The sequence below is a fragment of the Salvelinus alpinus genome, chromosome 16, assembly GCF_045679555.1.
Source record: "Salvelinus alpinus chromosome 16, SLU_Salpinus.1, whole genome shotgun sequence".
NCBI classification, from domain to species: domain Eukaryota; kingdom Metazoa; phylum Chordata; class Actinopteri; order Salmoniformes; family Salmonidae; genus Salvelinus; species Salvelinus alpinus.
This window is the reverse complement of record NC_092101.1, coordinates 48,641,605-48,665,685: the sequence shown is the minus strand read 5'-3', so window position 1 is coordinate 48,665,685 and position 24,081 is coordinate 48,641,605. Positions and strand designations below refer to the sequence as shown.

Sequence of the window (24,081 nt, the reverse complement as noted above, 5' to 3'; positions counted from 1 at the left end):
CTCATGACAACCTGTCTGTCTCCCTGTATCCTCATGACAACCTGTCTGTCTCCCTGTAGCCTCATGACAACCTGTCTGTCTCCCTGTATCCTCATGACAACCTGTCTGTCTCCCTGTATCTTAATGACAACTTCTCTGACTCCCTGTATCCTCATGACAACATGTCTGACTCCCTGTATCCTCATGACAACCTGTCTGTCTCCCTGTATCCTCATGACAACCTGTCTGTCTCACTGTATCCTCATGACAACCTGTCTGTCTCCCTGTAGCCTCATGACAACCTGTCTGTCTCCCTGTATCCTCATGACAACCTGTCTGTCTCCCTGTATCCTCATGACAACCTGTCAGTCTCACTGTATCCTCATGACAACCTGTCAGTCTCACTGTATCCTCATGACAACCTGTCTGTCTCCCTGTAGCCTCATGACAACCTGTCTGTCTCCCTGTATCCTCATGACAACCTGTCTGTCTCCCTGTATCCTCATGACAACTTGTCTGTCTCCCTGTATCTTCATGACAACCTGTCTGTCTCCCTGTATCCTCATGACAACCTGTCTGTCTCACTGTATCCTCATGACAACATGTCTGTCTCCCTGTAGCCTCATGACAACCTGTCTGTCTCCCTGTAGCCTCATGACAACCTGTCTGTCTCCCTGTATCCTCATGACAACCTGTCTGTCTCCCTGTATCTTAATGACAACTTGTCTGACTCCCTGTATCCTCATGACAACATGTCTGACTCCCTGTATCCTCATGACAACCTGTCTGTCTCCCTGTATCCTCATGACAACCTGTCTGTCTCACTGTATCCTCATGACAACCTGTCTGTCTCCCTGTAGCCTCATGACAACCTGTCTGTCTCCCTGTATCTTCATGACAACCTGTCTGTCTCCCTGTATCCTCATGACAACTTGTCTGTCTCCCTGTATCCTCATGACAACCTGTCTGTCTCCCTGTATCCTCATGACAACCTGTCTGTCTCCCTGTATCCTCATGACAACCTGTCTGTCTCCCTGTATCCTCATGACAACCTGTCTGTCTCCCTGTATCCTCATGACAACCTGTCTGTCTCCCAGTATCCTCATGACAACTTGTCTGTCTCCCTGTATCCTCATGACAACCTGTCTGTCTCCCAGTATCCTCATGACAACCTGTCTGTCTCCCAGTATCCTCATGACAACTTGTCTGTCTCCCTGTATCCTCATGACAACCTGTCTGTCTCCCAGTATCTTCATGACAACCTGTCTGTCTCCCTGTATCCTCATGACAACTTGTCTGTCTCCCTGTATCCTCATGACAACCTGTCTGTCTCCCTGTAGCCTCATGACAACCTGTCTGTCTCCCTGTATCTTCATGACAACCTGTCTGTCTCCCTGTATCCTCATGACAACTTGTCTGTCTCCCTGTATCCTCATGACAACCTGTCTGTCTCCCTGTATCCTCATGACAACCTGTCTGTCTCCCTGTATCCTCATGACAACCTGTCTGTCTCCCTGTATCCTCATGACAACCTGTCTGTCTCCCTGTATCCTCATGACAACCTGTCTGTCTCCCTGTATCCTCATGACAACCTGTCTGTGTCCCTGTATCCTCATGACAACCTGTCTGTGTCCCTGTATCCTCATGACAACCTGTCTGTCTCCCAGTATCCTCATGACAACCTGTCTGTCTCCCTGTATCTTCATGACAACCTGTCTGTCTCCCTGTATCCTCATGACAACCTGTCTGTCTCCCAGTATCCTCATGACAACCTGTCTGTCTCCCTGTATCTTCATGAAACCTGTCTGTCTCCCTGTATCCTCATGACAACCTGTCGGTCTCCCTGTATCCTCATGACAACCTGTCTGTCTCCCTGTATCCTCATGACAACCTGTCTGTCTCCCTGTATCTTCATGACAACCTGTCTGTCTCCCTGTATCCTCATGACAACCTGTCTGTCTCCCAGTATCCTCATGACAACCTGTCTGTCTCCCTGTATCTTCATGACAACCTGTCTGTGTCCCTGTATCCTCATGACAACCTGTCTGTGTCCCTGTATCCTCATGACAACCTGTCTGTCTCCCAGTATCCTCATGACAACCTGTCTGTCTCCCTGTATCTTCATGACAACCTGTCTGTCTCCCTGTATCCTCATGACAACCTGTCTGTCTCCCAGTATCCTCATGACAACCTGTCTGTCTCCCAGTATCCTCATGACAACCTGTCTGTCTCCCTGTATCCTCATGACAACTTGTCTGTCTCCCTGTATCCTCATGACAACCTGTCTGTCTCCCTGTATCCTCATGACAACCTGTCGGTCTCCCAGTATCCTCATGACAACCTGTCTGTCTCCCTGTATCCTCATGACAACCTGTCTGTCTCCCTGTATCCTCATGACAACCTGTCTGTCTCCCTGTATCCTCATGACAACCTGTCTGTCTCCCTGTATCCTCATGACAACCTGTCTGTCTCCCTGTATCCTCATGACAACCTGTCTGTCTCCCTGTATCCTCATGACAACCTGTCTGTCTCCCTGTATCCTCATGACAACCTGTCTGTCTCCCTGTAGCCTCATGACAACCTGTCTGTCTCCCTGTATCCTCATGACAACCTGTCTGTCTCCCAGTATCCTCATGACAACCTGTCTGTCTCCCTGTATCCTCATGACAACTTGTCTGTCTCCCTGTATCCTCATGACAACCTGTCTGTCTCACTGTATCCTCATGACAACCTGTCTGTCTCACTCTATCTTCATGACAACTTGTCTGTCTCCCTGTATCCTCATGACAACTTGTCTGTCTCCCTGTATCCTCATGACAACCTGTCTGTCTCCCTGTATCCTCATGACAACCTGTCTGTCTCCCTGTATCCTCATGACAACCTGTCTGTCTCCCTGTATCCTCATGACAACTTGTCTGTCTCCCTGTATCCTCATGACAACCTGTCTGTCTCCCTGTATCTTCATGACAACCTGTCTGTCTCACTGTATCCTCATGACAACCTGTCTGTTTCCCTGTATCTTCATGACAACCTGTCTGTCTCCCTGTATCTTAATGACAACTTGTCTGACTCACTGTATCCTCATGACAACCTGTCTGTCTCCCTGTATCCTCATGACAACCTGTCTGTCTCCCTGTATCCTCATGACAACCTGTCTGTCTCCCAGTATCCTCATGACAACCTGTCTGTCTCCCTGTATCCTCATGACAACCTGTCTGTCTCCCAGTATCCTCATGACAACCTGTCTGTCTCACTGTATCCTCATGACAACCTGTCTGTCTCCCTGTATCCTCATGACAACCTGTCTGTCTCCCTGTATCCTCATGACAACCTGTCTGTCTCACTGTATCCTCATGACAACCTGTCTGTTTCCCTGTATCCTCATGACAACTTGTCTGTCTCCCTGTATCCTCATGACAACCTGTCTGTCTCCCTGTAGCCTCATGACAACCTGTCTGTCTCCCTGTAGCCTCATGACAACCTGTCTGTCTCCCTGTATCTTCATGACAACCTGTCTGTCTCCCTGTATCCTCATGACAACTTGTCTGTCTCCCTGTATCCTCATGACAACCTGTCTGTCTCCCTGTATCCTCATGACAACCTGTCTGTCTCCCTGTATCCTCATGACAACCTGTCTGTCTCCCTGTATCCTCATGACAACCTGTCTGTCTCCCTGTATCCTCATGACAACCTGTCTGTCTCCCTGTATCCTCATGACAACCTGTCTGTGTCCCTGTATCCTCATGACAACCTGTCTGTGTCCCTGTATCCTCATGACAACCTGTCTGTCTCCCAGTATCCTCATGACAACCTGTCTGTCTCCCTGTATCTTCATGACAACCTGTCTGTCTCCCTGTATCCTCATGACAACCTGTCTGTCTCCCAGTATCCTCATGACAACCTGTCTGTCTCCCTGTATCTTCATGAAACCTGTCTGTCTCCCTGTATCCTCATGACAACCTGTCGGTCTCCCTGTATCCTCATGACAACCTGTCTGTCTCCCTGTATCCTCATGACAACCTGTCTGTCTCCCTGTATCTTCATGACAACCTGTCTGTCTCCCTGTATCCTCATGACAACCTGTCTGTCTCCCAGTATCCTCATGACAACCTGTCTGTCTCCCTGTATCTTCATGACAACCTGTCTGTGTCCCTGTATCCTCATGACAACCTGTCTGTGTCCCTGTATCCTCATGACAACCTGTCTGTCTCCCAGTATCCTCATGACAACCTGTCTGTCTCCCTGTATCTTCATGACAACCTGTCTGTCTCCCTGTATCCTCATGACAACCTGTCTGTCTCCCAGTATCCTCATGACAACCTATCTGTCTCCCAGTATCCTCATGACAACCTGTCTGTCTCCCTGTATCCTCATGACAACTTGTCTGTCTCCCTGTATCCTCATGACAACCTGTCTGTCTCCCTGTATCCTCATGACAACCTGTCAGTCTCCCAGTATCCTCATGACAACCTGTCTGTCTCCCTGTATCCTCATGACAACCTGTCTGTCTCCCTGTATCCTCATGACAACCTGTCTGTCTCCCTGTATCCTCATGACAACCTGTCTGTCTCCCTGTATCCTCATGACAACCTGTCTGTCTCCCTGTATCCTCATGACAACCTGTCTGTCTCCCTGTATCCTCATGACAACCTGTCTGTCTCCCTGTATCCTCATGACAACCTGTCTGTCTCCCTGTATCCTCATGACAACCTGTCTGTCTCCCTGTATCCTCATGACAACCTGTCTGTCTCCCAGTATCCTCATGACAACCTGTCTGTCTCCCTGTATCCTCATGACAACTTGTCTGTCTCCCTGTATCCTCATGACAACCTGTCTGTCTCACTGTATCCTCATGACAACCTGTCTGTCTCCCTCTATCTTCATGACAACTTGTCTGTCTCCCTGTATCCTCATGACAACTTGTCTGTCTCCCTGTATCCTCATGACAACCTGTCTGTCTCCCTGTATCCTCATGACAACCTGTCTGTCTCCCTGTATCCTCATGACAACCTGTCTGTCTCCCTGTATCCTCATGACAACTTGTCTGTCTCCCTGTATCCTCATGACAACCTGTCTGTCTCCCTGTATCTTCATGACAACCTGTCTGTCTCACTGTATCCTCATGACAACCTGTCTGTTTCCCTGTATCTTCATGACAACCTGTCTGTCTCCCTGTATCTTAATGACAACTTGTCTGACTCACTGTATCCTCATGACAACCTGTCTGTCTCCCTGTATCCTCATGACAACCTGTCTGTCTCCCTGTATCCTCATGACAACCTGTCTGTCTCCCAGTATCCTCATGACAACCTGTCTGTCTCCCTGTATCCTCATGACAACCTGTCTGTCTCCCAGTATCCTCATGACAACCTGTCTGTCTCACTGTATCCTCATGACAACCTGTCTGTCTCCCTGTATCCTCATGACAACCTGTCTGTCTCCCTGTATCCTCATGACAACCTGTCTGTCTCACTGTATCCTCATGACAACCTGTCTGTCTCCCTGTATCCTCATGACAACTTGTCTGTCTCCCTGTATCCTCATGACAACCTGTCTGTCTCCCTGTAGCCTCATGACAACCTGTCTGTCTCCCTGTATCCTCATGACAACCTGTCTGTCTCCCTGTATCCTCATGACAACCTGTCTGTCTCCCTGTATCCTCATGACAACCTGTCTGTCTCCCTGTATCCTCATGACAACCTGTCTGTCTCCCTGTATCCTCATGACAACCTGTCTGTCTCCCTGTATCCTCATGACAACCTGTCTGTCTCCCTGTATCCTCATGACAACCTGTCTGTCTCCCTGTATCCTCATGACAACCTGTCTGTCTCCCTGTATCCTCATGACAACCTGTCTGTCTCCCTGTATCCTCATGACAACCTGTCTGTCTCCCTGTATCCTCATGACAACTTGTCTGTCTCCCTGTATCCTCATGACAACCTGTCTGTCTCCCTGTATCTTAATGACAACTTGTCTGACTCCCTGTATCCTCATGACAACCTGTCTGTTTCCCTGTATCTTCATGACAACCTGTCTGTCTCCCAGTATCTTCATGACAACCTGTCTGTCTCCCTGTATCCTCATGACAACCTGTCTGTCTCCCTGTATCTTCATGACAACCTGTCTGTCTCCCTGTATCCTCATGACAACTTGTCTGTCTCCCTGTATCCTCATGACAACCTGTCTGTTTCCCTGTATCTTCATGACAACCTGTCTGTCTCCCAGTATCTTCATGACAACCTGTCTGTCTCCCTGTATCCTCATGACAACCTGTCTGTCTCCCTGTATCCTCATGACAACTTGTCTGTCTCCCTGTATCCTCATGACAACCTGTCTGTTTCCCTGTATCTTCATGACAACCTGTCTGTCTCCCAGTATCTTCATGACAACCTGTCTGTCTCCCTGTATCCTCATGACAACCTGTCTGTCTCCCTGTATCTTCATGACAACCTGTCTGTCTCCCTGTATCCTCATGACAACTTGTCTGTCTCCCTGTATCCTCATGACAACCTGTCTGTTTCCCTGTATCTTCATGACAACCTGTCTGTCTCCCAGTATCTTCATGACAACCTGTCTGTCTCCCTGTATCCTCATGACAACCTGTCTGTCTCCCTGTATCTCATGACAACTTGTCTGTCTCCCTGTATCCTCATGACAACCTGTCTGTCTCCCTGTATCCTCATGACAACCTGTCTGTCTCCCTGTATCCTCATGACAACCTGTCTGTCTCCCTGTATCCTCATGACAACCTGTCTGTCTCCCAGTATCTTCATGACAACCTGTCTGTCTCTCTCTATCCTCTCAAGCTGTGCATATCCTTTAATAAAAATACCTAAACACAGTAGTGGGTTAGTCACATTCTACACTGTTATAACAAAACCCAACTCAATGAAATGCACTTGAAATAGAGGTTGACTTGACATAGTACATTTGTCAACTGTTAGCTTACAATGTTATGACTAATTAATAGATTATGCACCCCACTATTCATGACAACAAATGCTTGATGTGGTGTTAGCCAGACATTTCAAAGGAGTGAAAGAAACATTTCAACGCCAGCTCAGTATCTGTGAATCTCTGCCCAGGGCAGAGGCTGTTGTTAATGAGAGCTTCCTGCTACCTCATTCTTTGTTTCCTGTTGCAGCCCGGGCTTTGGGCTCTGGCCCCTGCTCAGAGAATCCCTTATCTGTCCGACCGACACAATAGGATAGAGTCCAGATATCTAAAAGAGGGAGAGAGAGAGGGAGAAAGTTTCCAAGTTGGAAATTCCAGAGTAGCCTATTCACGCCCAGGCAGTGTCATAACGATGAATTCCGGTCTGTGGCCGTTGTTGAAGTGTGGGTTGGTGTATATATATGTATGCACAGAGTACCAGAGAGCAGTATCATTTCATCCACTGGATAAGACTAGAAACATATCCTTTGGAGATTTACCTGCAAAAGAGCATCACATTTAAAAAAGTACAATGGTAAGTACTGTTGAGAGAATTGGTTTATGCCTTAAAATTAAGATGCATTAGTTCGTTTATATACATTTCAGACAGCCAATGTATTTCTCAGTCTGTAAAGTATGGCTTGATGTTGTCTCCACAGGACTTCTGCTCTGCATCACAGCAAGCCAGAAGCCCCAGCTCATGGATCACCCTCTTCCTCCTGTACTCAAGTAAGAAACACATTTCAAAAGATCTATGCATTTCTAAAATCCCATTCATGTAAACTCATTCATGTACTGTATGTCAATATTGACCTTTTTTATGTCATTCCTCAGTTGTCACCATGTGCAGTAGAGTAGAGGGCTGGTCCTACCATCACTCCAACAAAACTATGAACTGGGACACTGCTAGAAAGTGGTGCACGGAGCACTACACTGACATGGTGGCCATCCAGAACCGTGGAGAGATCTCCCACCTTAACAGCATCCTGCCCAGGCAGACCAACTATTACTGGATAGGGATCCGTAAGGTGGACGACGTGTGGACCTGGGTGGGGACCAATAAGATTCTGACTAAAGAGGCAGAAAACTGGGCAGACGGAGAACCCAACAACGGGGGGAACAACGAGGACTGTGTGGAGATGTACATCAAGAGAGAGAAGGACACAGGGAAGTGGAACGACGAGACGTGTATGAAGAAGAAGACGGCTCTGTGCTTCACAGCCTCGTGTCAGAGCGACTCATGTTACCATGGAGAGTGTGTGGAGACCATCAACAGCCACCACTGTAAATGCTTTGAGGGCTTCTACGGAGAGCAGTGTGAACACGGTAAGCAAGCCAGGATGATATAGTCCAATAATCTAATACAGGCAGTATGAAACCAACTGCATTGTGCTATCACATTCAAAGTTCTCTTAAATGTAACTCCTTGCCTGTTTTCCTTTGTCGGCAGTTGTTGAATGTAAGATGGAGGAGGTCACTGCCCCTGCTAAAGCCAGTGTCAGTTGCTCTCACCCCAATGGGAATTTCTCCTTTGACTCGACGTGTCAGTATTCCTGTGAAGAGGGGTACCGACTGAGCAGCTCCGGGCCTGTGAGATGCACAGCCTCAGAATCATGGTCGGAACAGCCTCCCACCTGTGAATGTAAGTATATACTCTTATTAACCTTATAAATAAAGTGTTCTGGAAAGACTAATAAGAGAATAAAATAACAGCTACCATTTGTTGTAAACTTTTGATTTGTACTTTCTTTGAATTACTTCAGTGTCTTGCTATCGGTCTTTATAACAGTATGACAGCTTAGACCTCCTGTATTTCAGTTGTTGTGTATCTTGAGTAATGTCTTCATCGTGGCACATTTAGTCATGTATTGCTATCTGCCCTCTCCTTCTCAGTGGTCTTATGCAGTGAGCTGTATGAACCTGTGAAGGGTTCCATGGCCTGCTCCCATCCCCTGGGCTCCTTCAGCTACCTGTCCACCTGTACCTTTACCTGTGAGGAGGGCTATGAGAGGCTGGCCTCCAGCTCTGCTACCCTGCAGTGTGGAGCCTCGGGACAGTGGAACGACTCACAGCCGCAGTGTGTTGGTGTGTACAGGTTCTGCATATCTGTAAACCTAGCCCCCATAACATGTTACATCAACTGTAGTTGCTATAAATATATGAATGACAGGACATTTTACATTCAGAAATATCTAGGAGGACAAATATAGTTTGTAATTGTATGACAGTCTAGAATTGTCTCTGGACACAGACTGACCACTGCACCACTATTCACTCTGTCTTGCAGCTGTAAGCTGCCCTACCCTCCAGCAGCCACAGGATGGCGCTATCAGCTGTGGAGAAGACTTCACCTATGGAAGTAGCTGTAACTTTAGCTGCTCTGAGGGTTATCTCCTCAAGGGGGCGATCACGGTGTCCTGCACATCAGCTGCTGAGTGGAGTGAGGAGATACCACACTGTGAAGGTAAGGACAAACTTTTTTGCATCTTTAAAATAGACCTGATTTAAACCATTGTCTATATTGACAAGAGTTTTTAAACGAATTAATACAATGTCTTTATTGACAAGAATTTTTTTATTAATTTAAACCAATGTATTTATTGACAAAATAGACATATGACCACTCTATCAATGGAAAAACATGTCCTCAAAGATGGCGAGAACAGGTGGGACCATTCTAGCCAATGAGAGGGCAGAGATGCCTGTGAACAACAGACCATAGAAATATATGTATTTTATTGTATTTAACCGTTATTTAACTAGGCAAGTCAGTTAAGAACAAATTCTTATTTAAAATGACGACCTACCAAAACGCAAAAGGCCTCCTGCGGGGACCGGGGCTGGAATTAAAAAACTAATAAATTCAGTAAAAATGTAGGACAAAACACACATCACGACAAGATAGACAACACAACACTACATAAAGAGAGACCTAAGTCAACAACGTAGCATGGCAGCAACACATGACAACACAGCATGGTACAGTAGCAACACAATATAACAACATGGTAGCAACACAACATGGCAGCAGCACAACATGGTAGCAGCACAAAACAGGGTACAAACATTATTGCGCACATACAACAGCACAAAGGGCAAGAAGGTAGAGACAACAATACATCATGCAAAGCAGCCACAACTGTCAGTAAGAGTGTCCATGATTGAGTCTTTGAATTAAGAGATTGAGATAAAACTGTTCAGTTTGAGTGTTTGTTGCAGCTCGTTCCAGTCGCTAACTGCAGCGAACTGAAAAGACGAGCAATCCAGGGATGTGTGCTTTGGGGACTTTTAACAGAATGTGACTGGCAGAACGGGGGTTGTATGTGGAGGATGAGGGCTGCAGTAGATATCTCAGATAGGGGGGAGTGAGGCCTAAGAGGGTTTTATAAATAAGCCTCAACCAGTGGGTCTTGTGACGGCTACACAGAGATGACCCGTTTACAGAGGAGTATAGAGTGCAGTGATGTGTCCTATAAGGAGCATTGGTGGCAAATCTGACGGCTGAATGGTAAAGAACATCTAGCCGCTCGAGAGCACCCTTACCTGCCAATCTATAAATTACATCTCCGTAATTTAGCATGGGTTGGATGGTCATCTGAATCAGGGTTAGTTTGGCAGCTGGGGTGAAAGAGGAGGGATTACAATAGAGGAAACCAAGTCTAGATAGAGGACTGATCTTTGTATCTGTGCCATTATAGAGTCTGTGACAGCATTGACACATTTAGTCATATATTGCGATCTGCCCTCTCCTCCTCAGTGGTCTTATGCAGTGAGCTGTATGAACCTGGGAAGGGATCCATGGCCTGCTCCCATCCCCTGGGCTCCTTCAACTACCTGTCCACCTGTAGCTTTACCTGTGAGGAGGGCTATGAGAGGCTGGCCTCCAGCTCTGCTACCCTGCAGTGTGGAGCCTCGGGACAGTGGAACGACTCACAGCCACAGTGTGTTGGTGTGTACAGGTTCTGGATATCTGTAAACGTAGCCCCCATAACATGTTACATCAACTGTAGTTGCTATAAATATATGAATGACACAGGACATTTTCCATTCAGAAATATCAAGGAGGACAAATATCGTTTTGTAATTGTCTGACAGTCTACAATTGTCTCTGGACACAGACTGACCACTGCACCACTATTCACTCTGTCTTGCAGCTGTAAGCTGCCCTACCCTCCAGCAGCCACAGGATGGCGCTATCAGCTGTGGAGAAGACACCTATGGAAGCAGCTGTAACTTTAGCTGCTCTGAGGGTTATCTCCTCAAGGGGGCGATCACGGTGACCTGCACATCAGCTGCTGAGTGGAGTGAGGAGATACCACACTGTGAAGGTAAGGACAAACTTTTTTGCATCTTTAAAATAGACCTGATTTAAACCATTGTCTATATTGACAAGAGTTTTTAAACAAATTAATACAATGTCTTTATTGACAAGAATTTTTAAATCAATTTAATCCAATGTATTTATTGACAAAATAGACATATGACCACTCTATCAATGGAAAAACATGTCCTCAAAGATGGCGAGAACAGGTGGGACCATTCTAGCCAATGAGAGGGCAGAGATGCCTGTGAACAACAGACCATAGAAATATGTGTTTTATTTTATTGTATTTAACCATTATTTAACTAGGCAAGTCAATTAAGAACAAATTCTTATTTAAAATGACGAGCTACCAAAAGGCAAAAGGCCTCCTGCGGGGACCGGGGCTGGAATTAAAAAACTAATAAATTCAGTAAAAATGTAGGACAAAACACACATCACGACAAGATAGACAACACAACACTACATAAAGAGAGACCTAAGACAACAACACAGCATGGTACAGTAGCAACACAATATAACAACATGGCAGCAGCACAACATGGTAGCAGTACAAAACAGGGTACAAACATTATTGGGCACATACAACAGCACAAAGGGCAAGAAGGTAGAGACAACAATACATCATGCAAAGCAGCCACAACTGTCAGTAAGAGTGTCCACGACTGATCCTTTGAATTAAGATATTGAGATAAAACTGTTCAGTTTGAGTGTTTGTTGCAGCTCGTTCCAGTCGCTAGCTGCAGCGAACTGAAAAGACGAGCAATCCAGGGATGTGTGTGCTTTGGGGACCTTTAACAGAATGTGACTGGCAGAACGGGTGTTGTATGTGGAGGATGAGGGCTGCAGTAGATATCTCAGATAGGGGGAAGTGAGGCCTAAGAGGGTTTTATAAATAAGCATCAACCAGTGGGTCTTGTGACAGGTTTACAGAGATGACCAGTTGACAGAGGAGTATAGAGTGCAGTGATGTGTCCTATAAGGAGCTTTGGTGGCAAATCTGATGGCCGAATGTTAAAGAACATCTAGCCATTCGAGAGCACCCTTACCTGCCGATCTATTAATTACATCGCCGTAATTTAGCATGGGTAGGATGGTCATCTGAATCAGGGTTAGTTTGGCAGCTGGGGTGAAAGAGGAGGGATTACAATAGAGGAAACCAAGTCTAGATAGAGGACTCATCTCTGTATCTGTGCCATTATAGAGTCTGTGACAGCATTGACACATTTAGTCATGTATTGCGATCTGCCCTCTCCTCCTCAGTGGTCTTATGCAGTGAGCTGTATGAACCTGTGAAGGGTTCCATGGCCTGCTCCCATCCCCTGGGCTCCTTCAGCTACCTGTCCACCTGTACCTTTACCTGTGAGGAGGGCTATGAGAGGCTGGCCTCCAGCTCTGCTACCCTGCAGTGTGGAGCCTCGGGACAGTGGAACGACTCACAGCCGCAGTGTGTTGGTGTGTACAGGTTCTGCATATCTGTAAACGTAGCCCCCATAACATGTTACACCAACTGTAGTTGCTATAAATATATGAATGACACAGGACATTTTCCATTCAGAAATATCTAGGAGGACAAATATAGTTTGTAATTGTATGACAGTCTAGAATTGTCTCTGGACACAGACTGACCACTGCACCACTATTCACTCTGTCTTGCAGCTGTAAGCTGCCCTACCCTCCAGCAGCCACAGGATGGCGCTATCAGCTGTGGAGAAGACTTCACCTATGGAAGCAGCTGTAACTTTAGCTGCTCTGAGGGTTATCTCCTCAAGGGGGCGGTCACGGTGACCTGCACATCAGCTGCTGTTTGGAGTGAGGAGATACCACACTGTGAAGGTAAGGACAAACTTTTTTGCATCTTTAAAATAGACCTGATTTAAACCATTGTCTATATTGACAAGAGTTTTTAAATCAATTTAAACCAATATATTTATTGACAAGAAAGACATTTGACCACTCTAACAATGGAAGAACATGTCCTCAAAGATGGAAGTCAGGCAGGAGATGGCGAGAACAGGTGGGACCATTCTAGCCAATGAGAGGGCAGAGATGCGTGTGAACAACAGACCATAGAAACAGATTGAGGACTCATCTCTGTATCTCAATCAAATTTATTTATAAAGCCCTTCTTACATCTGCTGATGTCACAAAGTGCTGTACAGAAACCCAGCCTAAAACCCCAAACAGCAAGCAACGCAGGTGTAGAAGCACGGTGGCAAGGAAAAACTCCCTAGAAAGGACAGAACCTAGGAAGAAACCTAGAGAGGAACCAGGCTATGAGGGGTGGCCAGTCCTCTTCTGGCTGTGCCGGGTGGAGATTATAACAGAACATGGCCAAGATGTTCAAATGTTCATAGATGACCAGCAGGGTCAAATAATAATAATTACAGTGGTTGTCGAGGGTGCAGCAAGTCAGCACCTCAGGAGTAAATGTCAGTTGGCTTTTCATAGCCGATCATTCAGAGAATCTCTACCACTCCTGCTGTCTCTAGAGAGTTGAAAACAGCAGGTCTGGGACAGGTAGCACGTCCGGTGAACAGTTCAGGGTTCCATAGCCGCAGGCGGAACAGTTGAAACTGGAGCAGCAGCACGGCCAGGTGGACTGGGGACAGCAAGGAGTCATCAGGCCAGGTAGTCCTGAGGCATGGTCCTAGGGCTCAGGTCCTCTGAGAGAGAGAACGAATTGGATAGAGCATACTTAAATTCACACAGGACACCGGATAAGACAGGAGAAATACTCCAGATATAACAGGCTGACCCTAGCCCACCGACACATAAACTACTGCAGCATAAATACTGGAGGCTGAGTTAGGAGGGGGGCTATCTGTGCCATTATAGAATCTGTGACAGCAATGACACATTTAGTAATGTATTGCGATCTGCCCTCTCCTCCTCAGTGGTCTTATGCAGTGAGCTGTATGAACCAGGGAAGGGTTCCATGGCCTGCTCCCATCCCCTGGGCTCCTTCAGCTACCTGTCCACCTGTAGCTTTACCTGTGAGGAGGGCTATGAGAGGCTGGCCTCCAGCTCTGCTACCCTGCAGTGTGGAGCCTCGGGACAGTGGAACGACTCACAGCCGCAGTGTGTTGGTGTGTACAGGTTCTGCATATCTGTAAACGTAGCCCCCATAACATGTTACATCAACTGTAGTTGCTAAAATATATGAATGACACAGGACATTTTACATTCAGAAATATCTAGGAGGACAAATATAGTTTGTAATTGTATGACAGTCTAGAATTGTCTCTGGACGCAGACTGACCACTGCACCACTATTCACTCTGTCTTGCAGCTGTAAGCTGCCCTACCCTCCAGCAGCCACAGGATGGCGCTATCAGCTGTGGAGAAGACACCTATGGAAGCAGCTGTAACTTTAGCTGCTCTGAGGGTTATCTCCTCAAGGGGGCGATCACGGTGTCCTGCACATCAGCTGCTGAGTGGAGTGCGGAGATACCACACTGTGAAGGTAAGGACAAACTTTTTTCAATTTTTAAAATAGACCTGATTTAAACGATTGTCTATATTGACAAGAGTTTTTAAACAAATTAATACAATGTCTTTATTGACAATAATTTTTTAATCAATTTAAACCAATGTATTTATTGACAAAATAGACATATGACCACTCTATCAATGGAAAAACATGTCCTCAAAGATGGCGAGAACAGGTGGGACCATTCTAGCCAATGAGAGGGCAGAGATGCCTGTGAACAACAGACCATAGAAATATATGTATTTTATTTTATTGTATTTAACCGTTATTTAACTAGGCAAGTCAATTAAGAACAAATTCTTATTTAAAACGACGAGCTACCAAAACGCAAAAGGCCTCCTGCGGGGACCGGAATGAAAAAACTAATAAATTCAGTAAAAATATAGGACAAAACACACATCATGACAAGATAGGTCTCTCTTTATGTAGTGTTGTGTTGTCTAAGTCAACAACATAGCATGGCAGCAACACATGACAACACAGCATGGTACAGTAGCAACACAATATAACAACATGGTAGCAACACAATATGGTAGCAATACAAAACAGGGTACAAACATTATTGCGCACATACAACAACAAGAAGAGCAAGAAGGTAGAGACAACAATACATCATGCAAAGCAGCCACAACTGTCAGTAAGAGTGTCCATGATTTAAGTCTTTGAATTAAGAGATTGACATAAAACTGTTCAGTTTGAGTGTTTGTTGCAGCTCGTTCCAGTCGCTAACTGCAGCGAACTGAAAAGACGAGCAACCCAGGGTGTGCTTTGGGGACCTTTAACAGAATGTGACTCACTGAACGGGGGTTGTATGTGGAGGATGAGGGCTGCAGTAGATATCTCAGATAGGGGGGAGTGAGGCCTAAGAGGGTTTTATAAATAAGCATCAACCAGTGGGTCTTGTGACAGGTTTACAGAGATGACCAGTTGACAGAGGAGTATAGAGTGCAGTGATGTGTCCTATAAGGAGCATTGGAGGCAAATCTGATGGCCGAATGGTAAAGAACATCTAGCCATTCGAGAGCACCCTTACCTGCCGATCTATAAATGATGTCTCCGTAATTTAGCATGGGTAGGATGGTCATCTGAATCAGGGTTAGTTTGGCAGCTGGGGTGAAAGAGGAACGATTACAATAGAGGAAACCAAGTCTAGATAGAGGACTCATCTCTGTATCTGTGCCATTATAGAGTCTGTGACAGCATTGACACATTTAGTCATGTATTGCGATCTGCCCTCTCCTCCTCAGTGGTCTTATGCAGTGAGCTGTATGAACCTGGGAAGGGATCCATGGCCTGCTCCCATCCCCTGGGCTCCTTCAACTACCTGTCCACCTGTAGCTTTACCTGTGAGGAGGGCTATGAGAGGCTGGCCTCCAGCTCTGCTACCCTGCAGTGTGGAGCCTCGGGACAGTGGAACGACTCACAGCCGCAGTGTGTTGGTGTGTACAGGTTCTGCATATCTGTAAACCTAGCCCCCATAACATGTTACATCAACTGTAGTTGCTAAAATATATGAATGACACAGGACATTTTACATTCAGAAATATCTAGGAGGACAAATATAGTTTGTAATTGTATGACAGTCTAGAATTGTCTCTGGACACAGACTGACCACTGCACCACTATTCACTCTTGTCTTGCAGCTGTAAGCTGCCCTACCCTCCAGCAGCCACAGGATGGCGCTATCAGCTGTGGAGAAGACTTCACCTATGGAAGCAGCTGTAACTTTAGCTGCTCTGAGGGTTATCTCCTCAAAGGGGCGATCACGGTGACCTGCACATCAGCTGCTGTGTGGAGTGAGGAGATACCACACTGTGAAGGTAAGGACAAACTGTTTTGCATCTTTAAAATAGACCTGATTTAAACCATTGTCTATATTGACAAGAGTTTTTAAACCAATGTCTTTATTGACTAGATAGACATATGACCACTCTAACAAGGGAAATACATGTCCTCAAAGATGCAAGGCAGGCGGGAGGAGGCGAGAATGTTGAAGTATTACATTTCCTTCTTCTTCATTGGCCGATTGTTCACAACTCATAGAATCCCCACCCAGGTGACTACTTGAAACGGGTGGAGACCTTCAATGGCAATCTCCCTGCTAAAAGGCTTATATCAATGACTAGTCCCCCATCTATCTCTATGACAACATCATTCTTTATCAAAGTTGCTGAAATGCCACGTGTGTCCACTTATATCAGTGCATTCGTAAAACGACATGTATTTATTTAACTAGGAAAGTCAGTTAAGAACAATTTCTTATTTACAATGACAGCCTACCCCGGACAACACTGGGCCAATTGTGTGCCAGCTGTGATGCAGCCTGGATATGAACCAGGGACTGCAGTGACGCCTCTTGCATTGAGATGCAGTGCATTAGACCGCTGCGCCACTCGGGAGCCTCAAACTACCAGGGCCATAAACATAACCATTACGAAACCTCTATTCAATCAAATAAGCCTCACGTAGCAAGTTAGCAATGACATTTTTGTTGTTGACCAAATTCGACACCATCTCATTGACCTTCATACGAAAATTCCTCACTTCAGGGGCTTATTTTCATGGACAGATTTTGGGCTGAGTAAAACCTCTCACTTCGCCTCTTCCTCTCCTGTTTAATCTCAGTCAATTTACACATTTACACACAATACTAAAACAGTATAGACTGAGTTTAAATGGAGAGAAAGAGGTGAAGTGAGAGGTTTTACTCAGCCCGAGTGTACAAAATATTAAGAACACCTGCTCTTTCCATGACAACGACTGACCAGGTCACTTGTTAAATCAACTTCAATCAGTGTAGATGAAGGGGAGGAAACAGGTTAAATAAGGATTTTTAAGCCTTAAGACAATTGGATTGTGTGAGACACAATCAAACAGAATATTCTGTGAGACACAGCCAAATTGAAATTCTGTGAGACAACCAAACTGGATATTCGCTGGTCATCAGGACAAAGTATGTCTTATGTAGCGGTTATAAAGGCTTTATGAATGCATCATGAATGCATATCCTACATAAGGGGGCTACCAAAATACGAAATTTTTTTGAGAGAGTTGTAGTCAGTGATGTGACCGATCAGTTGATTCAGATTGTTTGACTGTTTTCCTCTGTTGTTTCTTGTTTCCTCCAGCCACACCTGAGCCTCCATTGGACCCCACTATCCTAGGCCTGGCAGCAGGGGGCGCTGTGTCATTATCTGGCCTGTCTCTGGCCGCATGGCTCCTCAAACGAATCAGACAGAAAGGTAAACACAGAAGAAGGCCCTTATCTTCTCCACTCACAGTCATTGGCTAGGAATAAGAAAGACATAAGAAATTCAAAAACATCCCTGTTTCATAACACAGATTTGATTCAGAATGGCTATTTCTTACTTGACAATATTCATCAATATGCTCTTCATTGCCTCCTTCCAGCTAACAAGTTTGATCTGAACAGCACCTCAGACATTGAGGAACCTTTACAGACCTACAGGAACAGCATCGACAGCCTCATATAGAGACCAACAACAGTAACAGCAGGAACAACAGCAGGAACAACTGCAGGAACAGGCTGGCTCTGTTTTCAAAGAAGATCTGCTGGTCACACCTGGATTACAGTTCCTCAGTATTGTAATGTAGTAGGTTAGATAGCCTTGAATCGTCTGACTGGGAGAGAGGTGCTACGTTGAGTATCCAGAATCATCTGTTCTCATGATGGTCCTACAGAAAATGTATTTTTTCTCCCTAAGGGAGTTTAGTATTGAACAAATTGTTCACCACTGGCTGGTATATGACCACAAGTGGCCAAATTTCTTATGATACTGATTTTGACAGCTATTTTATACAAACTACAGAAAGTTGTATATTGTATTCCCCTGTATAATTATTTGTATTATCATAAATATATTGTTATGATTTTACAAAACGGTGAAATCAATGCCTTTCAGTATTTAAGTTTTATTTATTTTTAAACCACAGTCTGTGTGTTACAGAATTACATTTGATATTGAAAAAGTGTATTTTTAAATATAATAAACGTTTCAAACATTGTCAATAATGTTCTTATTTTTTCCATTATTTTCTGTCCGATGCTTTTTATAATAGCTGCAAAGAAATAGTCCATGGCTATTTGAGTTCAAATGTACCAACAGAGAGCAAAATTAACTCAAATACACCAGTAGAATAAGAATAGGTGGAGTGGCACGAAAGGATCCCAAGAGGGCTTCCTTCTTTTAAGCCCCGCGCCCCCCCCCCCCCCTGGTTACTTTAGCAACCTCTGACATTTTCCCAGGAAGCCCAAATCCCTACAACTGGCAAAATCCCCTCAGAATGATCTCAAACTGTGTCTCTAATAAACAATCAAATAAACACAGACTACCCCTTGCAAATCAGGAAACTCTTGGGTATGTTGTGTCTGACTGTCATGACAATTGCTTCACAGAAACCTGGTAAAATGATGTTTGTAGTGTAGCTAGCCACTAAATGGCTCTGAATTCACTGTCAGCATGCAGTCAAAGCTGTAACCACACAGAGCACAGTATGAAGATGGGCAGAAACTGCTTCTCCTATAGAAATCCCCGATAACACTCAGGCGATGTCATGGCAATGTTGGCAGGCTAAGCTCATACGTAGAAGCACATCATCGGGTCTAACGGTCTTCTCGCCAGTGGTGGAAAAAGTATTTGTCATACTTGAGTAAAAGTAAACATACCTTAATAGAAAATGACTCAAGTAAAAGTGAAAGTCACCGAGTGAAATACTTGTAAAAGTCAAACAGTATTTGGTTTTAAATATACTTAAGTATCAAAAGTACATGTAATTGCTAAAATACACTAAAATACACTGTATCCAAAGTAAAAGTACAAGTATAAATAATTTCAAATTCCTTATATTAAGCAAAGCAGACAAACACATTTTCTTATTTACAGATAGCCAGGGGCTCAATCCAACACTCAGACATCCTTTACAAAGGAAGCATGTGCTTAGTGAGTCCGCCAGATCAGAGGCAGTAGGGATGACCAGGGATGTTCTCTTGATAAGTGTGTGAATTGGACCATTATCCTGTTCAAGCATTCAAAATGTAACGAGTACTTTTGGGTGTCAGGGAAAATGTACGGAGTAATAAGTACAACATTTTCTTTAGGAATGTAGTGGAGTAAAAGTCGAAGTTGTCAAAAATATAAATAGTAAAGTAAAGTACAGATACCACAAAAAACTACTTAAGTAGTACTTGAAAGTATTTTTGCTTAAGTACTTTACACGACTGCTTCTCGCACCGAACCTGAGCATGTGTAAGCCATCAAATCAAAGGCGCTTCTTCAATATAAAGTTGTTTTTGATGAAAATGAAAACATGTCAGTTTGTAACTTTCACGAGGTTGGAGTAATAACATCGTCATCTACTTATTTTTAAGTCTCTCGTTGACTTTTCAAACTCCGGTCTGGTCTGCTTAGTCTGTTTCGCAAGCGTTCCTGGAAGTCTCGCGATGTTGCGCCTCTGGGTTTAGAAACTCTGTGCTATAACCACTTTTGGAGCCAACTAGTGATCTCAAATCATATCCTGATGTCACGTTCCTGACCTTATTTCCTTTGTTTTGTCTTTGTTTAGTTGGTCAGGACGTGAGCTGGGTGGGCATTCTATGTTATGTGTTTCTATGTTGGGTTCATTTTCAATTAGCCTGATATGGTTCTCAATCAGGGGCAGGTGTTTTACGTTTCCTCTGATTGAGAACCATATTAAGGTAGGCTGTTCTCACTGTTTGTTTGTGGGTGATTGTTGCTGAGTCTGTGTTTGTTCGCCACACGGTACTGTTTCGTTCGTTTGTTCCTGTTCGTGCGTTCATTTTTATATGTTCTCAAGTTCAGGTCTGTTCACGTCGTTTATTGTTTTGTAGTTTGTTTAAGTGTTTTTCCGTCTTCGTTTAATAAACTATAAGTATGTATTCAAACCACGCTGCAATTTGGTCCGATCCTTGCTCCTCCTCAGATGAGGAGGAGGACGAGCGTTACACCTGATGTCGACAGCAGATGGGAGTTGTATTCATAACATTGCTAACTTAGCTAGCTAACATACATTTTGAGAACAAGTTATATTATATTAATTGGCTAGCTAGCGTTAGCAACGTTTGGTGGTCAATTACATTTTACATTTTAGTCATTTTAGTCAATGAGACTGAGAGTTAGGAAACCAGCAGATAATGTAACAAAAGTATAATTTAGAATTAGAAAAAAATACTCCATCAACGGGCATGATTTTGAAAATAAAAATAGCCCTAACTGGCTTTCATGGGATTTAAACTTGAGCTCAACTTGTCTGAGGTGTTGGACTCGATGACATTTCCTATTCATTGGAGTGCTGCAATTGCTTGCCCAAAATTCGGGGCTTAGCGGGGCTTAGCGAAGGGTCAATTGGTACCCGTAACGTTTCAGGAAAGGGGCCAGCGTTCTGTAGCCTCGTACGAACCATCCTGATCTCGCGAACTTACAACCGAATGTAAACTCACGAGGTCTGGATGGTTCGTACAAGGCTAAGGGTTCCGTTCTAGAGGCACAGTTTAGACTGCCCCTACAGCTTTGACCTGGTACTGCAGTTTAACTGAGGCTCGGCCCAGAAAGAATTTCCATAGACGGCCACACAGAAGTAGGATTTGAAAATTGCTAATAAGACACTAGTCATCACCTTTATGCACAAAACATCCGTTGAGTTATTCAAATAATTGTCGCTGAGACCGATTTGTTTTTCATCACTCACAGCCGAAGATATTAAAATGTTATATTCATCCAATGTCTGCCATGTTTTTGGATGATGTCGCTGCTTGCGTAGCTCCCTGTGCGCTCTGAGTGCTAGTGCAAAATTATTGACTATTATTATTATTTGTGCCCTGGTCCTATAAGAGCTCTTTGTCACTGTCAAAAGTCTAGGTGATGCGGGTAAGGCGGAGTCAGGCGCAGGACACTCTGAGTGCTAGTGCGCATGTGATACTGGTCCATATAATTCGGATGCAACCCGGATATAGACGGTCCATGAATCACCATATGTGAACATGAGTAGATTACCTTGAAAATAACAGTTGGAACATCTTGGATGCATTCTCCAGTCCTTATTATGCCTCAGTGGCTTCAGGTTATCAAGGGCTTGCCTTCTTTCTTTTTTTTTCTTTAAAATGTTTTATTTAACCAGGCATGTCAGCTATGAACAAATTCTTATATACGATGACGGCCTGCCCCAGGCCAAACCCGGGGCGACGCTGGGCCAATTGTGCACCACCCTATGGGACTCCCAATCACGGCCGGATGTGATGCAGCCTGGATGTATTCACAAAGCATCTCAGAACAGAAGTGCTGAACTAGAATCAGTTTAACTTTTAGATAATGCATAAGATGGACCGGTGGGACCTGATACTAGAACAGTACTCCTGTTCTGAAATACTTTGTGGATACGAGAGAGGGGAGGGGGGGGGTCACCTATCAACACTGCAACACAATGGTACGCTCCATGCTGTCAGCACAGACGCTTGTTCCTGTCTGGTGGGAGACTGGAGACTGACTCAGGTCTTTAGAGGGGTTGTGTCTGGGTCATTTCCACATGCGGTACCATGACCTCATGACCTCAGGCCCTTATACTGTGTATAAGCTGTACGTTCTTGTTATGAATAGTTATGTAACTCTATTTCTCAGCTCATTATTTCAACATTTATTTATTTTCTTCTCTCATCCAGTCTCCTTTCTATTTTAAATAATGTAAACAATGTACTGTGTAGAAGAAAATATGAAATGACCCTCACCACTTTTGTGTATAACTTATCTAACCCCTTTAGATAGCAGGTATTTGATGGGGTCATATCCCCCACTGTGAAACCCCACTGTGAAACCCCACTTCTGTAACGCTTGTCGTGGTTGGAAGAAGAGGAAGACCAATGCGCAGCGTGGTAAGTGTCCATAATGATATATTTAATAAATCACACAGAACACTGAACGAAATAACAAAAATACAAACAAACAAACAACCCGAAACAGTCCCGTATGGTTAAAACACTAACGCAGGATACAACCACCCACGAAACACAATGAAAAACAGGCTACCTAAATATGGCTCCCAATCAGAGACAACGACTGACACCTGCCTCTGATTGAGAACCATACTAGGCCAAACACATAGAAATATAACTACAGAACAAAACATAGAAAAACAACATAGAATGCCCACCCCAACTCACGCTCTGACCAAACTAAAATAAAGACATAAAAAAGGAACTAAGGTCAGAACGTGACAACTTCACTGCAGACCAGGTCCATTGTGTTCCTCCCTGAACTTTTGCTAACCTCTCTGTCAGCATGTGGCAATCCGTATTGAGCCCCACAATTTTAGCAAAAAAAAACAGGGCTTGCCTGTTTTGCATGTTATTTTGGCATTAATAGGTGTCACATATCAGTTTGCAAACAATGTAAACAAATATATATATATATCATTGAGTTAATAAAGCTGCATAAAAACATGGTGGCCAAGGCAGCTCCAAAATGCAGGTGTTTCAGCCTAGCTCAGTGCTTTCTGTGGTGGTGGGGCAAACCAGCAGAAAATATGGAGCGTTGTTCCATGATTGGCTCTGTGTTCTGTTACTCATGGGGACACTATGTCACCGCCAAGTCTAAGGGTAGAGCTAGAACATTTTTGCCCCTTGGGTGCTGCCATAGAGTTACATTAGAAGTGCCCATCCAAGAAGGCTCAAGGTCATTGGCGAGAGATAAAATTAGGTCAAATCACATATGTACAGTAGCTTTGATTGGACTGATCATGTCAACATCATACTTTCAAAATCTTAGCTAGCAGTCATTATGAATCAAGTTGACAATCTACTCGCAAATACTTTTTCATCTTTGTCATATGAAGAGAAATAATGAAGAGAAATTATAGATAAAACGTATCGGTGCTCATCGGCCATTGGACATTGCACAACAAGTTGGAAATCGCAAATTCAACAATGAGTGGTTTGGAAGGAATGAGTGACAGTGGCTAACTCCAAGCATTGCAAAGCAATCACTAGCCTGCTATTCATTGGAGTCTGGGATGAAGAGGCTCTTTTCCACGTTTAAAATGATAAACATTCAACATTGGCCATGCTGTCAATGAAGCATGATTTGTGCCGCGCTCAAAACAACTGTTAACTGTGAAAACGTCGACTTCAGTGAGTTCAAGACAACTGGGAAGTCGGGAATAAACGAGCTCCAACTGGGAAAATACGTTTTGAACGGTCTTCCGACTCGGAATTGTAAATCCGGCCTCTTTATAGAGCTACGACTTGAAGATCAATGACGTCATCATATCTCGACCTTGTTTTTTCCCCGAGTTCCCAGTTGTTTTGAAAGCAACATAAATCCAGAGA

At 44.5% G+C, this 24,081-nt stretch overlaps 1 protein-coding gene across 1 annotated transcript; it reads left to right on the top strand.

Annotated features, from left to right (window-relative positions):
* The first annotated feature begins 7,332 nt into the window (after positions 1 to 7,332).
* Positions 7,333 to 18,756, top strand: LOC139541638 (E-selectin-like). Its single transcript, XM_071346512.1, has 16 exons — positions 7,333 to 7,447; positions 7,572 to 7,641; positions 7,747 to 8,238; positions 8,363 to 8,554; positions 8,806 to 8,997; positions 9,200 to 9,376; positions 10,670 to 10,861; positions 11,067 to 11,240; positions 12,497 to 12,688; positions 12,893 to 13,069; positions 14,131 to 14,322; positions 14,526 to 14,699; positions 15,974 to 16,165; positions 16,370 to 16,546; positions 17,855 to 17,968; positions 18,138 to 18,756. Exons 1-16 carry the CDS (start codon positions 7,445 to 7,447, stop codon positions 18,218 to 18,220), a joined length of 2,793 nt encoding a protein of 930 aa, XP_071202613.1. The 5' UTR covers positions 7,333 to 7,444; the 3' UTR covers positions 18,221 to 18,756.
* The last annotated feature ends 5,325 nt before the right edge of the window (positions 18,757 to 24,081 follow it).